This window comes from Ambystoma mexicanum, chromosome 6p (genome assembly GCF_040938575.1).
Source record: "Ambystoma mexicanum isolate Mex_15411 chromosome 6p, UKY_AmexF1_1, whole genome shotgun sequence".
Taxonomy (NCBI): domain Eukaryota; kingdom Metazoa; phylum Chordata; class Amphibia; order Caudata; family Ambystomatidae; genus Ambystoma; species Ambystoma mexicanum.
Window position 1 is genome coordinate 942,405,318 of NC_090935.1, and position 15,418 is coordinate 942,420,735.

A 15,418-nucleotide genomic window follows, 5' to 3' on the forward strand; every position below is an offset into this window, starting at 1 on the left:
TGTGAATTTTGGACCTGTGAATCATGGGAAGGCCTTGTCCAAGGCTTCCATCTCAAGATGGCTCTCCGGCCACATCATACACTGTCATCTGCTGGCTAACCGGCCTCTGCCCGGCTGTCTGAGAGCCCACTCCACCATAGTGATCACTGCAACAACGGCGTTCCTTTCTGGTGTGATCCTGTTCAACATCTGCAGGGCTGCAAAGTGGAGGTCCATGCATACTTTCACAAAGTACTACTGCATCGGCAGGGATTCAAGGGAGGAGCCCAGAGTCAGCCAGGCAGTGTTATGCAACCTGTTCGCTTGAGGTGAGCTTTTTCCAGGGGTAAGTGTTAATTGCATCCGTTGAGCCTTGCCACCTCCCATGGTTGTGTAATGTGTACTGCTGTGTATTCGTTATTCATGAGCATGTGAATCCATGCCAGACCCCATGCTGGAGAAGGTTTAAGTTACTTACCTGTAACTATTGTTCTCCAGAATGGGTCTGGAACCATCCCGCCTTCTCCTCTGTGGCTCTTCTTGGTTCATACTGCCACTTTACTTGTTTACCAAATCTGAAGATGACCACCAGGGGTGGAGTTTAGGGACAGGACTGTCATTGGATGGGGGCAGTATGACCCATAGGACAGTGATTGATTTAGAGGAGAAATTGTTTTAATGTGAAAGTGAAACTGTTTTTTCTTTTACCAAGATTTCCCAGCCTAATGGGGTGTATTCATGCGCATGTGAATCTTGGGGAGACCAAAGAGGATGCTGGCATAGTAGTCCAGTTTAGAGAATACAAGAGTGGCCAGTCAACAAGTCCTGCTCATCTACTAGAAAGCCTCATCAACCAATGAGCATAGTTTAAAAAACATTTTTGTAAAACCCCTTATCTACGTGTGTCCTTCATGTACGGAAAGGGCTATTCAACAACAAGCTTGTCAACTAAGAGGTTTGTCTATGAGGGTGTGTGATCCATATAAAACCTTAAACTGTAACAGGCCAGTAAATGAAAATACGAATCTAGAAGTGGACTTTGTCTGCGAGGGAGACCTGTCTACAAGGGACTTTAGCCCACAAGTGATCTTATTCTACAAATAGACCATCAATAATGGCCCTATTATAGTGCTTCATCTATGACAGACTAACTCTAGCACAGGCTCTTTGAATAAAGGCTTGATTTACTTCAAGCTTCTCATTGAAGCCTCAATTAAAACAGTTTCACTGGCCATCCCTCTACATAAGCACTAGCCTATAAACAGGCCTGTTCTATTACAGAAACATGTGTGTCAGTGAAGGGTTTCTTCCAGGACTACATTTTGCAAGAGATACCTGTTTTTGATTCGACTCTATAAAAAACGTGTTCTTGGCGATTTGAGAGGAGAGATCCCTTGCCTATTAAAGACCTCGTCCGTAAGATGTCTCATCATCAAAATGCTTTTGTACAGGAAACCTAATTCTCTGCAGCTTGAACAGCTATAGAAGATATTAATTGCAAGGGCATTATCCATAACAAATTCATGTGGAGAAGGTCGATGTCGGGTCCATTGGCACTCAGCAATGATGCCGCCTTTTAAATCCTTTTGCCCTGGTCGTACCACATCTCAGATATAGGCAGGGGCTACCACTCTACATAGTGCTTCTGGTCACACAGGGGTGCGTTGTATGGCTCAGGTGAGAGGTATAAAGCTGGATTCCAGCCCATATGAATGTTTCCATATAGCACAGCTCGTCTCAGCCTACAGAAAATCCAACAAGCTTTACTGTTTTCCATTGCCACCGTTCCTTTTTGGCACCACAGTGCGAGGACACCGATCTTCGTTCCGACATCCAGTGAAGATGAATAACATCAGTCAACTAGCTGTTTTTCATATTAGACCCCTGCCTCACCTTCCAAGTAGTACTAATGCTGCCAACAATTCTCCCTGCCATCAAATTAGCAAACATGTCTTCAGGTGCTTGTACTAGTGGTGCTAATGCTCCTGCCCAAGGGAGCTGTGGAGCGAGTGCCTCGTTCTCAGGAACATCAGGGTGTCTACTTACTTTATTTCCTGGTCCAACTAAAGGTGGGTCAGTGGATACCCATCCTCCTACCTATGCTACTTCAACATTTTCCACCGGTCACTAACATTTCTAAGGATTTCGGAAAGGAAATGCTTAGGAAAATATTTTCCATCATCCCAGGGCAGGTAGGACACTTATTCTAGGTTCTCTTTCACCACCATTGTTGCATGTTCCTGTGCTGGTGGTGACAGGCTGCCACTTTCAATTCAAGATATCCACTGCATGCCCTTGGTTATGCTCTCCAAGCCCATAATATTTTCCTGTAAATACAATTGGGCAAGGTCTGTTACACCGCTACCCCTTCCCCCGACACCATTCTCGTCGAAACACTATCACAGCAACAAGATTGCCCTAATCCAGACATAAAAATCCCTCCCAGGCATGATGTCCACTTCACATGAGATCTGTCCAGGAGTTCCCAAATGCCGACTTGCAGCAGCTTACCGACCATTGGGATGACAAATTGATCCTCACTTGTCATTTTCACATTGCTCCTTGGGAAGCTCCATCCTCAAAAAGGGAGCGTCTTTAGTTGCACCAGGTCAAGGTTACGTCGGTGCGTCCAGGGAGGTCTGGGGAGCCCACACCAGCGATCTTCACTCATGGGTCTAAAATCAGAAGACCAAGAATCATGGCACATTCACGTCCTGGAGTTGTGTGCAGTGTTCTGTCCTCTGACGCCATTCAGATCAGAAAGCCTTTCATGTGTTTACAGATGACGCAACCACCATGTTCTATATTTGGAAATGGAGCGGTATCAGTTCAGCTGTCCTGTTAGCAAACTCAGAACTGCAGTGGAAATGGCATCTTTCTCAGGGGATGTTACTGTCTTCTTTCCACCTACAAGGCATCCACAGCTCTGTGGCCGATTCCCTCCGTTGGGAGCTCCATTCCTGCCACCAGTGGTTGCTCCTCCACTAGTAAGTTATAGGCATATTACAAACCTGGTGGACGTCTCAGACTTGTTTACCACCTGGGCAAATTCAAATAGTCTTGACTCTCCAACTGGATGTCCAGATCCTCCATCTGCCAATGGTTTTCTGCCTGCATTTCCCTTTTCTTCACCGGGCCAACTAGCCTCTTCCCTCGGCCTAAGGCACTTTCTACTAGACCTGTCTTGATTACCAATGCCCTCCTTTCTGGTGGCCTGCTTGTGGTCATGTGCAGGGCAGCAAGGTGCAGGTCTACTCACACCTTCACCAGGTACTGCTTTGTTGACATGACAGAGTAGTCCTGAGTTCAGCTGGCTGTTCTGTGACATCTGTTCACCTTTATAGGTGCTTTGTCTTTAAGGTGAGCCTTATCCTCATCCCAGCGGGGCATTGCATGCATGGAGATCTGGGGGTACTGCTATATAATCTAGTGAAACAAGCATGTGAATCTATGAAGGCTCCAATGCTGGAGAAGGAATAAGTTACTTACCTGTAACTCCTGTTCTCCAGCATTGATATCTTTCACAGATTCACTTGCAACCTTTCCTCCTACCCCGCATATGGTTCACCTTGGCTCGTTTTGGCAATGTCACGTGCGTTATGAGAATCTGAAGATGGCCTACAGGGTTGGAGCTACAGGGGGCACTGCCTATTGACTGGGGGGTAAATGACCTAAAGCAACACTGAGCGAACACTAAAGTGACTCCAGTTTTTTCTTCATTTTAAATGAAACTGCTTTAATATTACCGAGGATGCCCACTCTGACAACAGGAAATATTCAAACAAGTATGTGAACCTATGAATAACGATGCTGGAGATCAGGTGTTACAGGTAAGTAACCTATTCCTTCATTTTTTCCCACACATTTCTGCACCCAGTTTTCGGAACACAAATTCTCTTCAGTGAGAAACTTTTTCCATCGATGCTGAAATGTCAGCCCCTAAAGCCTCAGGTTTTAAGTGCTGTCAGGACTGTGGCTCGACGATGTCCATCCCAGGCTTGCCACTATTTGCATGTGGTGTCTCTGGGCGGAACACTATGTCCAGCAGTGTGTTTCCTGTCCGCAAATTAACCCGAAGGCGAACAGAAAACAGTTGCTGAAACTGGCCTTTAGACGACCTCCGTCCGAGTCTCTGGTGCGAAGAACTGTCGTGTTGTCGGGCTGCAACACTGAAGGCCCTATGCCTGAGGAAGAGGACAGGCATTGTAAAAAAACAAAAAAGCACTTGCATTCCCGAGGCGAGTCACACCATTCTTCCTCCACGTCCTCCCACAATAAAAAGAAATTAAGCTGGTGTGGAAACCACTCCGGTTCATCGGAGGAGCTGGGTAAGTCCTACGCTCCACCCCTGGTGGTCATCTTCAGATTTGGTAAAGTCCTTCCCAACTAGAAGAGGGGGAGGCCTTTAAGAATCTGTTGTGCCAACACTTTGAAAAGGAAGCAACTGGTATGGCTCTGGCCTTGAAAGCCACAGGCAGTCCATGCACCAGTTGCACCCAAAGGCTCCAGCACCAAGGTGACCACATCAGGTCCTAAGCCCTCGACTTCTAATATCACGAAGCATATAGCAGCGATGATGGCTCTCGAGTCGTCAGCATCAAGAGACCGCATCGGATTGTTTCCATCGAAGTTGACGTCAACAGTCGACCATCCATTTGTCCCAGAGTCGAGATCAGAGTTTTTTCAACGAGGAACAGGATCCAGCCCTTTTGGTATGGAGGCGATGAGCAGGGGAGTTGGGGAGCCAACTACTATATGGATCAGGATGGCTTACTGGCCCTGGCTGAAAGTCTGCACAAGGCATGTAGACTTGACACCTCACCTCACCTCGACCTGCAGCACGCTTCCCCTTATGGACACCCCAAAGCCCAGTATAGAAAGACAGAAGAGAGAGTGGGGCTGGGTAACCCAGCCCAGCCACTGAGGGCCTATGAGTTTAAGTGCATCCTGGATAAAAGCCTGCCGACAGCGAGCGCACTGACTTTAATGCAGTAATACCTGACACTATTAGCACATTGTGGCAGAAACCATGTTGCACGCCAGCCTTGGATACTGAGCTGACCAAAAAATATATGCCAACCACAAGTGACCTGCCCTGCCTTTCGGCCCGCCCTAGTCCAGAAGGATTAGTGGTCCAAGCAGCCACGGTAAGATCACGACCAGCTACGTCCACCTCCAACCTGCCTACGGACAGAGTCCAAGTAGAATGATGCTCTAGTGAAGAAGAGCTTTGTGTCAGGCAGCATGGCTCTAAAAGCAATTGATGCAAACTGTGCCTTTGCCAAATATTCCCACATGCTGTGGAGCACAATAACTGAGATGGCTGATCATCTCCCAGTAAGGGGAGGTGAGAGATTTTTTTTTTTTAGATATGGTTAATTGTGGCAAGGAGGTGGCTTTTCAGGCTGTCCAGGTGGGTCTTGACAGAATGAACTGCATAGGCTGTGCCATGAGAACGTCCACAGTTCTGAGGAGGGCGGCATACCTCCACAACTCAGGTTTCTCTCCTAACGTCCAAGCCACGCTTCTAGACTTGGCATTTGATGATTAACATCTGTTTGGGCTGAAAGCAGACGAATCGCTAGAAAAATGTAAAGAATCAGAACTGGTGCAAAGTCTTTAGGGCTAGCGGTCCAACAACCTGCCAAACAGTCCTTCAGCTTTCCCTCTAGGGGCAGGGGCTACAGGCGGCACGCTCTTTTTGGAAGGAAATCACAGCTGCTGCAGACCTAGCAGGGCCATCAGCGTTTCAGTGCCCCGGGCATGCAGAGGGACGTCTAAGGGCCAACAGACGTCAGCAGGGGCGGCGGCACCTGCTAAGCCTCTTTGATTTCTCCCCACACGCTTATCCAGTTGAAGGGAGGATCTCTGCTCACTTTGACAGGTGGAAGGAAATCACATCAGATGCCTGGTCCTTGCAGTTTGTTAGATGGGGATACTATCTGCCCTTCTTTAAAAAGACCTCCAGACAGTACCCCAACCCACCTGCCCAGCAGCCTGAGCAGGAGCTCCAGGAAGAACTGAGAGCCCTGCTGTTAAATGGTGCAGTGGAAGAGTTACCGCCTGAGGAGAGCCGATTGGGCTGGTATGCTCATTATTTTCTGCTACCCAAGAAAGGAGGACTCATCACATCCTGCACCCCAGAGCCTTGAACAAGTTCCTGAGGAAGTTCAGGATGGTCACGTTGAAAGAGAACCTACAGGCTCTACCAGCTCCAGAACTGCTTGGTTTAGCTGGATCTTCAGGATGCTTATTTCCATGTGATGATCCATCAAAAGCACAGGTGGTTCCTGAGATTCGTCATTAGGGATACTCAATATCTGTTCAGAGTGCCCCCTTTTGGCTTTACGTCCGCGGCCAAGGTTTTCACCAAGCTGATGGCAATGGTGGTGGCGTACAGGAGATCTGATGTCCAGGTAATCCGTTACCTGGATTGCTGTTTGATCCAAGGAAGTTCCCCAGACCAGGTGTCGGGCATTTGGCTAGGAGTGTTGTCGCTGGTTTAGCCGTAGATCTAGAGTACCGAGATTGTGCTGCAAATACATGTTTTGTTTATAGATATTGAATTGAAACTAGGCATGTACGTGGATTTCCAAAGGTTCATCGCAATAAGTTCATGCAGTGGTGCAAATTATGGAGCCATCAGTACCTTGAACTTATTGTGAAAACACTTACTAAACACAAAGTACTTATCCTCGAGAATAAAATGGGTCATAGTTCGAAACATGTTTGATGGGGTGCATTTGGTAGCCAGAATTCCCAATCTTTTACGAAAAAGTGAAGAGCATTGAAGCTCTTTGTATCAATACATATTTGTATTGTTTCAAATACTCCTGTGTTTTAGACTATTGTGATGAATCAAGGGAATATGTCCCTTCTCCCCCAAAGGGGGAGCCCCTTTCTGTGAGCCTAGGCAGGGGGGAGCCAGCTCGACAATACCCTCCCAGGGTAGAGGCAAGCGGGACCTCACCAGGAGAAAGTCTCCCATTCCTGTGACAGACTCCCTCTGGACACACATATTGTGGCCTATATTTAATGTTTTGTTATACCAAATCCGGTGAGTTATTAGGACTGCAACGAAGAAACCACAATAACAGAGACTCAGTACTGGGATGAAGACTCATAATAGATATGGTGCTCTTATGGAAACAAATCAGAAGGCCCCGTCCACTGCGACGAGTGCCTGGACAAAGCTGCACTCAGAGAGACACGAAAGAACAAGACAAAAGAGACAGAGAGAGAGAACCACATAGACAAGCCAGGGGAGGCCTCACCCTGCGTCCATCCTGACTGATGGAAAAGGAAATCAGGATGCCTGCAAGTTTCGAACTCGCCCAGCATTACAGAACGGTACGCTGGAGTTGTGGTGTACCCGAAACGCGAGAAAGCACAACGGCAAGAACCCAGTAAGAGGTGGTGGCGAGACCACGAGGAAGGATTTTGTGGTGGATCAAGGGTCCAAACAACTTTGCCGATACCACCAACCCGAGAAGACTATGGGGTGTCCAGTCATGCAAGAGGGGACTGAGACACTGTCATGGAGACACAGGAAAGCATGCAGAAGTGGGCGTAGGCAGAAACCGTGGCATGGCAGGAAGCGTGTAAAAGGGACATAGAGGGCGAAGCTGGAGCCCTACTGGGTTGGAGACAACTAATAGCAGAACTGTTTGGGCCTTCGTATGATGGACCAAGTGATGATGACTCAATAAGCACGGCGGAAGAGGACTCCCCACTACAAGAGGTGGAGACTAGCAATGGGAGAAAGTAGGCTCGGGAGGGGGGAGGGACGGGAAATACAGTGGGCACAAATGTAACAATGTATGTGTATTTGTGAGCAAGTTATGTATCCACTGTAAGTTTAGTTTGGTTTGTTATTTGTTGTTTGAATAAAATTAATAACATTATTTTAAATAAAAATGGAGACACAGGAAAGCACAACGAGAGAGACGCCACGGAGAAGGAGGCATGGGCGAGCTGAAAACATAAAAATGGCCTCCATGCAAGTAGGCTCCCGAAAACGTTCTCCTTTCAAATTAACATAATTTATTTATTGTGTGTCAAGTACAAAACTGAACTTTTCACACATCGTCAACCATCAACATTAAAATCACAGAAAATCACAATTAATGAATTTCATATTTTTTGCACGATTAATAAATAGTTAATAATTCGTTAAAACTGTGAACTTTAAAACTATAAAATCTTAACAGATCTTAACACTAGCAATCCCAGATGATCTTATGGATAAAACACTATACAAATATAAAAGATACTAAAACAACATCAAGTGTACATATTAACAACAAACCACAATGAATAAGTGACCAAAGTAACTGAACAGCCAGGTTTACAAACAGCTTCGGTCCATTCAATATCTAACACCCCTAGGAGGAGCAAGGAAGAAAAATAAACCCTTTCTCCTATACCAAAACAATTTTCAAAAATGTTAGTAACCTAAAAGAAAGGGACATTTAATTGGTACTAAGGAATCTAATCCGTTAATCCTCTTCACGTATGCCTGAACGCAACGCAGTATTTTCCAACCACAAGACACGCAGTATTGGACACAATACACACAAGTGTTTTAAGGTTTAGTCATATAAAGCACAATGTCTGCAGAATAAACCTTCCAACTTGTAATCAAATTGAATCAGCTGGCTAGTGGAAGCCAGAAATGTCAACTCTACATTAGCCTCAGACACCTTTCTACTGTTAACATCATAAATGCATGAGCCCAAATATTTGTACGTTAACCACTTCCAAAGCATAACCTCTCAAAACCCAACCAAATTTCTTCCATTTACTCCTCGCCCTGTTGAGCATCAAAATGTTAGATTACAAGGTGTTAATTGAGAGGTCAAGCTTACTAAAGAACTCCTCGACCGCCTCTTAAGATCTTTGCAAGTCTATCGGAGTCATATCACAGATGACAATGTCATCTGCTTACGGTAAGTATTGTACTGCCAGGTTTCCCAGTTTAGGCGGGTTTGTCCTAGCAGTTCCCTAGCAGGCAAACGTGTCCTTTATATAAAAACAAAATAAAAAAGGTCCAAGGACACACCCCTGTCAGAGTCCCCTGTTTGTCTCTATCCAACGAAAGAATGCTCCATGTGAATCCAATTTAATTAAAATTGTTGTTCCACGATGCAGAGCCTCCAGAATGCCAATTAGCGCTTGGGGACATCCACTATCCGATAGACGTTTCCAGAGGATGGCCCTGTTAACATGGTCAAAAGCTTTACTAATATCCAAGAAAGCCAAATAAACAGGCCTCCCCTGGTCCTTAGTTTGCGCCGCCAAGAGCACCAAAACAAAACTATTGAGGGCTGTTCCCACCCCCCTTCTTGAAACCTGCATGATATGGATCCAAGCAATTAGCATCCCTAACCCACTCTTTCAGTTCCTTTAGAATAATTTTTGCGAAACTTTTATTTGAGGCATCCAACAACTAAATCGGCCTGTAATGCGTCGGGGACAATCTTTCGCCTCCCTTGAAGATTAGGACAATCGGGGCCTTACACCAAGTCTCTGGGAGTTGCATAGTTACCAGAATATTACCAAACAGAAGTGACAAAAGTTGGGCCCAAAGCAAAACATTTGATTTGAGAGTCAAGTTAGTCGATCCATCCGGCCCAGGAGCATTCGATTTTATACTAGATTTATTAAGCATAGCAATATCATCCAAGGGCCCCTGCCAACCGGCATATACATATTGGGAATCCCCAACAATCCCTTATTAGTGTGCACTTCTGAAAAATAAGTAACCCATGCTTCTTCAGATATTGCTTGGATTTGCAGAAATTGGTTTGTCCCCCTTGGCTTAATCAGCTTCTAGAATCTCGTACTATCACTTCCCAGCATACAGCCCAACTTTTTCTCTGCATCATTAATCATCAGATGGAATCTGTGGCCCTTTAACCAATTTTTGTATGTTTGCTTAACCCTACGAACCTCTCTTATCACCCCGGGCAGCCTAGTCCTCCTTGTCCCACTAATCTGTAGTCAAATCTTCTTTTTCTGTTCCTGGATTAAGGGATCAAAACTGTGATTGTGACCCACCATCCGTGATCCCCTTTCCAGATGTTTAACTGGCAATAAAACGCTTAAGCCGTTAGAGATCGATGGGGCAAACCCATCCAGGGAACACAAGACATCCGCCTCTAAAGACCAGAGACTCCCAATCTTTATCAAAGGCCATAGCTATTCTTGGGGACCATTTTACTAGATGGTTCCTTGGGTTAATTTCAACATTAAAGGCCTTACCCTCAAACCGTGTCAACCCAATCACCGGGAGCTGGCAAAGACCATGGCGTGGTCACTCAATCCTAAGGTTTTTAGATTCAGGGAACCGCCTTCCTGAAACAGATTTACCGAAAGGAAATAATCAATGGTCGCCCTCCAGAGACCATTGTGCCAAGTGAAACTCGGGGGGGGACATCACCCGTAAAGTTTCCATTCAACGGCACAAGATCCCACGCCTAAAACTCCTGGCGTACCTTTTGTCCCCTTTCACGTGCTTGACCTTGCTGGTTTATGATATCAAAAATCGGCCAAACATTCTGCATTGAAAGTGAACATAATGGGGAGAGCTGAAAGCCTCAGAGGACCCAGGGAGATCAATATATTGCACAGTTAACTCGTCCCAGTAACATATATGAAACAGAGTTAAATGTGAACCAGAGAAGATACAAATATTGTGTTTCTAGAGAAAGAACTGTTAAGTGAATATTGAGAGAAGAGAAAATAAAATAAAAATACCCTGGGGAAAAGGGGAAGTAATTTGGCACATTACACAAAGTAAATATAGTGTTGAAGAGAAAACCAAGATGGCACAGAACCCACTGAAAGTAAGCAATTGAATTACACGCAACCATGAAAGCGGGAGTTAATGAGAGATCCCCGAGAAGGATCTCCAAATAGGAGAGAAGACCTAATAACCCAATTAAGGAATTAAAGACCTTAATCCAAGAAATCATAAGACTATTTGTGGATTATGTATTAAAGAGTTTGCACAAGAACCCAACCAAGGAAGTGAAGAATTCCAGTCAAAGAAGTCAAAGACTGTTGGTACTAAAGATTTGTATGTGTATTAATATACTTACAGCCAGTATGGCTTTGTGTATACAGCCACTTGCACATACAATATTTGCATTAAATACATTAACTTTAAAAACATCATTCTTCGTATCTGGACAGTTTAAATCCATTATAAAAGTCCCTGTGACAATTCACTTAAAGTCCCATTGTCAAGACTCAATAGTTTCCCATAGCATATCACCAATTTACTATAGGTTTCTGTTAACGTGCTTCTAAGATCAAATTCCAGCCTGTATTCCACTGATAGCATTTTAGGCATTCTAAACAATATGCACACAATTTTACCTTCCAATTGTTTTATTTCTTCTACCAGTTTGTCACCCCACACTTCCACTCCATACAACATGCAGAGTACAATTTTGGCTGAGTACAGAAGCAAAATTGTCTTAATGGAGCATCCTCCCTGCCTGCTAATAAAGGTACTCAAGGCACGTGCTATCCTTATCCAGTTGTCCTGATTCTCATCCCAGTGGGCGGTCCATTTTAATTTATCATCAATTAAGAAGCCCAGGTATTTTTTATTGCATCTATGTCAACCGGTTTCAGGTCAATTTTCCACACACATTTGGGGATGAGATTTCTGCTCCCTGTAAATGCCATTATTTTTGTTTTTCCAATGTTAATGTGTAGACCATTGATCCTGGCATAGTCTCCAAGGGCATCAAGCATTTTTGGAGCCCTCGCGGAGTATGGTCTAATAAAAGCAGATCATTTGCATATCCTAACCATCTTATTTTTAGTGCCCCGACTTTCACTAGACAGGCAGTAGAATGGTTTAGAACTTCTGCCAAATGCACAAGGTATAGGTTGAAAAGGGTTGAGGACAGTATACAACCCTGCTTGACACCCCTGGAAGTTGGAAACAAATTGCAGACTCTACCCTCCCATTCAGCCGCACTCTTACACCGGTGTCTCAATGCAACAGCATGATCATAGTCAACCGACCATGACGAATTTTCCACACAACTAGTTTATTCCATAAACGATTCCTCATGACTGCATCGAATGCTGCGCTAAAATCAATAAACACACCATACACCGGGAGTTGTCGTATTGTCCAGGCATATTCAACAGCAGAGACAAGGATAATGAAGCTATGGACTGTGCTCGATTGTGCTCTAAAGCCAATTTGGTTTGGCGGTAGTATCTTAAAGTCAACTAAAGTCAAAAAGGCTGCTGGAAGACCCAGACCAAATATCTTATGCTAGCAATGCTAGACATACCAGCCAAAATATTTGCAAGAGTTCTACTAAATTAACTAAATTTCCTCTTCAATTGCATTTAGGCCATCTATTTTTGGATAATAATTGGTAATTTTAGTCTAGCTCTTGGTATTACTACGAGTAGAAATGGTTTTGGGCACACAGGTTCTACGACGGCGCAGGGGGTGTACACATACGGGAACAGGTGTCAGTGTAGGGACTGAGACCACACCCGTACTAGCAACCTTGTTCATCCGCACTCTTTCCGACTCAATCCCAATAGTCAGACTATTATTAGTTGCTTCTGGGGCAAGTCCTAAATTAGACATCATAGCCACTCTCTATGTTCGTCTATTAGTCTATTAAAGTACTCCTGTATTTGTATTCTTAGTGGTTTCCTTGTGAGTTTACATTTTGCAGTTGCGACTGTAGCGTGTGACAGTGTCTGTAGACTTTATAGCTCACAGAGTAAAAGCGTGTCACACTGCACAACACAACACTGCTGTTAGTCCCATGTCCTGCTTTATACACATTCCTACAACATAGAAACTGCAGTGTACAAAATGCTTTTGGCCACAGCTACCTGCTTACTGCTCGCTCTTCTCACCCTCAAACCAGCAAAGAGCAAAACAGCACTTCTGGAGTACTTCCAGGATGCACGCCGATGCACGCAACCCGCTCCTTAAGTAGCTGTGAGGGGGAGGAGCCTATAATCACCAGCGTTTAGGACCAGCGTTAATCCTATTGGCCTCAGATCCAGCACGGCCCAGCAAAACAGTACTTCTGGAGCACTTCCAGGAGACTGGTATTAGAAGTACCCTCAGGAGAAGGGAGTCCTTCTCCTGACTAGAGTCTTTTTAAAAAAAAAAAAAGTTTTATAGTGGTAGGGTGACTAAGGATAGTTATTCCTTTTGGACATTTCACGACTGACTGACGAGCACCTTAATTAATAACATAGGTCGAGAACAGACATAGTTTTTGGGAAAGACAGGCCTTATCATTTTATTTTAATAAAACACTTGGTATCATGCCCCCAGTGAGTCTGTGTCCATCTGCTGACTCACCACACTATCCTAAAAAGGTAAGGGGAAGCATGAACCGCGGAACTGTTCTTAATCCTGGCTTTCCTTTGTTCATGACACTGGTCCAGCTATCCTCTATTGCTTATGGTAGGTAACAGTGCACCTTTGGGAACAGGTGGTTAAATGTTAGTGATGTAGCGAGCGATTTTTGTGGATTCATTGGTGCACAAAAAGAGACAACGTAGTGACTCTATAAAATTTACAGACTCTTGTGCCATGAATAGTGTCATTTCTGGATTTTTTTGCCAACGAAATTGGGTTTCCTGACTAGTAGAGTACAGAAACCACAGTGAGGGTAATTTATTATGTCTTTTCCTTTAATATCTATTTTCTTAAATTTATAGTGAAATGCGTCGTGCAGCAGTTGTATTTCTCTTTCATCAAAACTTAATGTGAATATGGATCAGAAGATAATAGATTTTAAGTGCAATGTATTTTTCTTTCCTAATAAAGATCTAACAGGTGCTCAAGATGGCAGTGTGAGAATGTTTGAGTGGGGCCATGCTCAACAGATCACTTGTTTTAGATCTGGAGGAAATTCCAGAGTGACTCGCATCAGATTCAATCACCAGGGAAACAAGGTAGAAGTGCCTCCCCTTTCATTTTTCAACGTAATGCTTGTAAGATACTATGTTTCATCATGTACATTAATAATCAAGCATGGAAGTTAAAATGTTCTTTCAAATTCTTAATCTTGTTGCCTCATTTGATCCTTGTTTTCCAAAGACGTTTGCTGATGTATTTATTGTAAATCTAGATGTTCTTTCTGTTGTGTTTTGATCTACACTGTACACAGTCACCATTCCAAGCCTCATGGCACTTTTATTACATGTAAGTGTCAATTACAGAGGATTTTTATGGAAAGTTTAAGATGCAAAATGTGAAGTGAAGAATAAGGTCTTTCGTTTTTTTTTTTTTTTAAAACATGAAATTCTCCAGAATGGGATCTGACATGGATTCACATGCTCCTGAATATTCTCGGTCGTCAGACTGGGAATGCTCGGTAAAAGAAAAAAACGGTTTCACTTTAAAACTGTATTGCTCCTATAAACCAATCGCTGTCCTCTTGGTCATACTTCCACATCCATTGACAGTCCTCTCCCTAAGGTCCACCCTGGTGTCCATCTTCATATTTTTACTGCATGCTTCAGTGTTGGGAGACCTCACTTTCCTCTCTGAGCTTTTTTCTGTAATTCCACATTTTGCCATAGAAATTGAATATTTTTGACCGATTTTTGCTTAATCATTTCTGACAACGGGGGGGGCGTGGCTACGAGGGCCATGTAGGAGGACGCGATCTGGAGGAGCTCCCGAGATCCTGAAATGATCCTGGTTAAATAGTGCATAACAACGTGCCTATGACTGCTGAAAACACACATGCCGATGTGTGAACGGTCTGACTGCGCTTGGTGAACTTTTGAAAGGCGAAACAAAATGGCCGATCAACGACCGGAACAAAGGAAGGAGCAGGCCGCACGGTGGTCGGGCGATAGGAGCGAACTGGGTGCGCATTTGTAACTTGTGCAGAACGCAGGTCCTCTGGGTCATGTCTAATAGAACAGTGAGACTGAAGGCGAAGCAGCCCACGTTGGACGACTTCGCCAAGACGTCCCCTGGCCCGGAAAGTTCCAAGAGTAAGGATAAGTTGCCTACAGGCGGCATGCCTGTGACCGGGTACTAACCAAGAGGTCCTGGCTGCGATTGCGGACTTGAAGGCGACCTGGGAAGCTAAGCTTGAACTGGCCGTAACTGAGCTGAAAATGGCATTGGACCTTAAGGTCGGTGAGGTGCAGGAGGAAGTGAATTTACTCCGGCAGGACGTCAGGTCCTTGGAGGAGCGCACTGAGACCCTCGAGAAAGAGGTGAGCCCGAACACCGCGGATTGTGCCTCCCATAAGGCTGAATTGCATGCCTTGGTGCAGAGAGTGGGCAACCTGGAGAGCAGGGCAGAGGACGCGCCCGACGGAACAACATTCGCATCGTGGGCCTGCCAGAAGGATCGGAGGGCCACGATCCCACAGAGTTCATCGAATCTATGCTGTTGCAGGAGATACCCAG

The 15,418-nt window shown here is 44.8% G+C and overlaps 1 protein-coding gene across 2 annotated transcripts in view; it reads left to right on the top strand.

Moving 5' to 3' along the window:
- The window catches only part of DMXL1 (Dmx like 1), a 1,868,248-nt gene that overhangs the window by 1,642,938 nt on the left and 209,892 nt on the right, over positions 1-15,418 (top strand). For both annotated transcript variants that reach the window (XM_069625559.1, XM_069625560.1), the window contains exon 38: positions 13,814-13,941. In XM_069625559.1, coding sequence (XP_069481660.1) covers positions 13,814-13,941 — 128 coding nt within the window. The remainder of the gene's footprint in view (positions 1-13,813; positions 13,942-15,418) is intronic.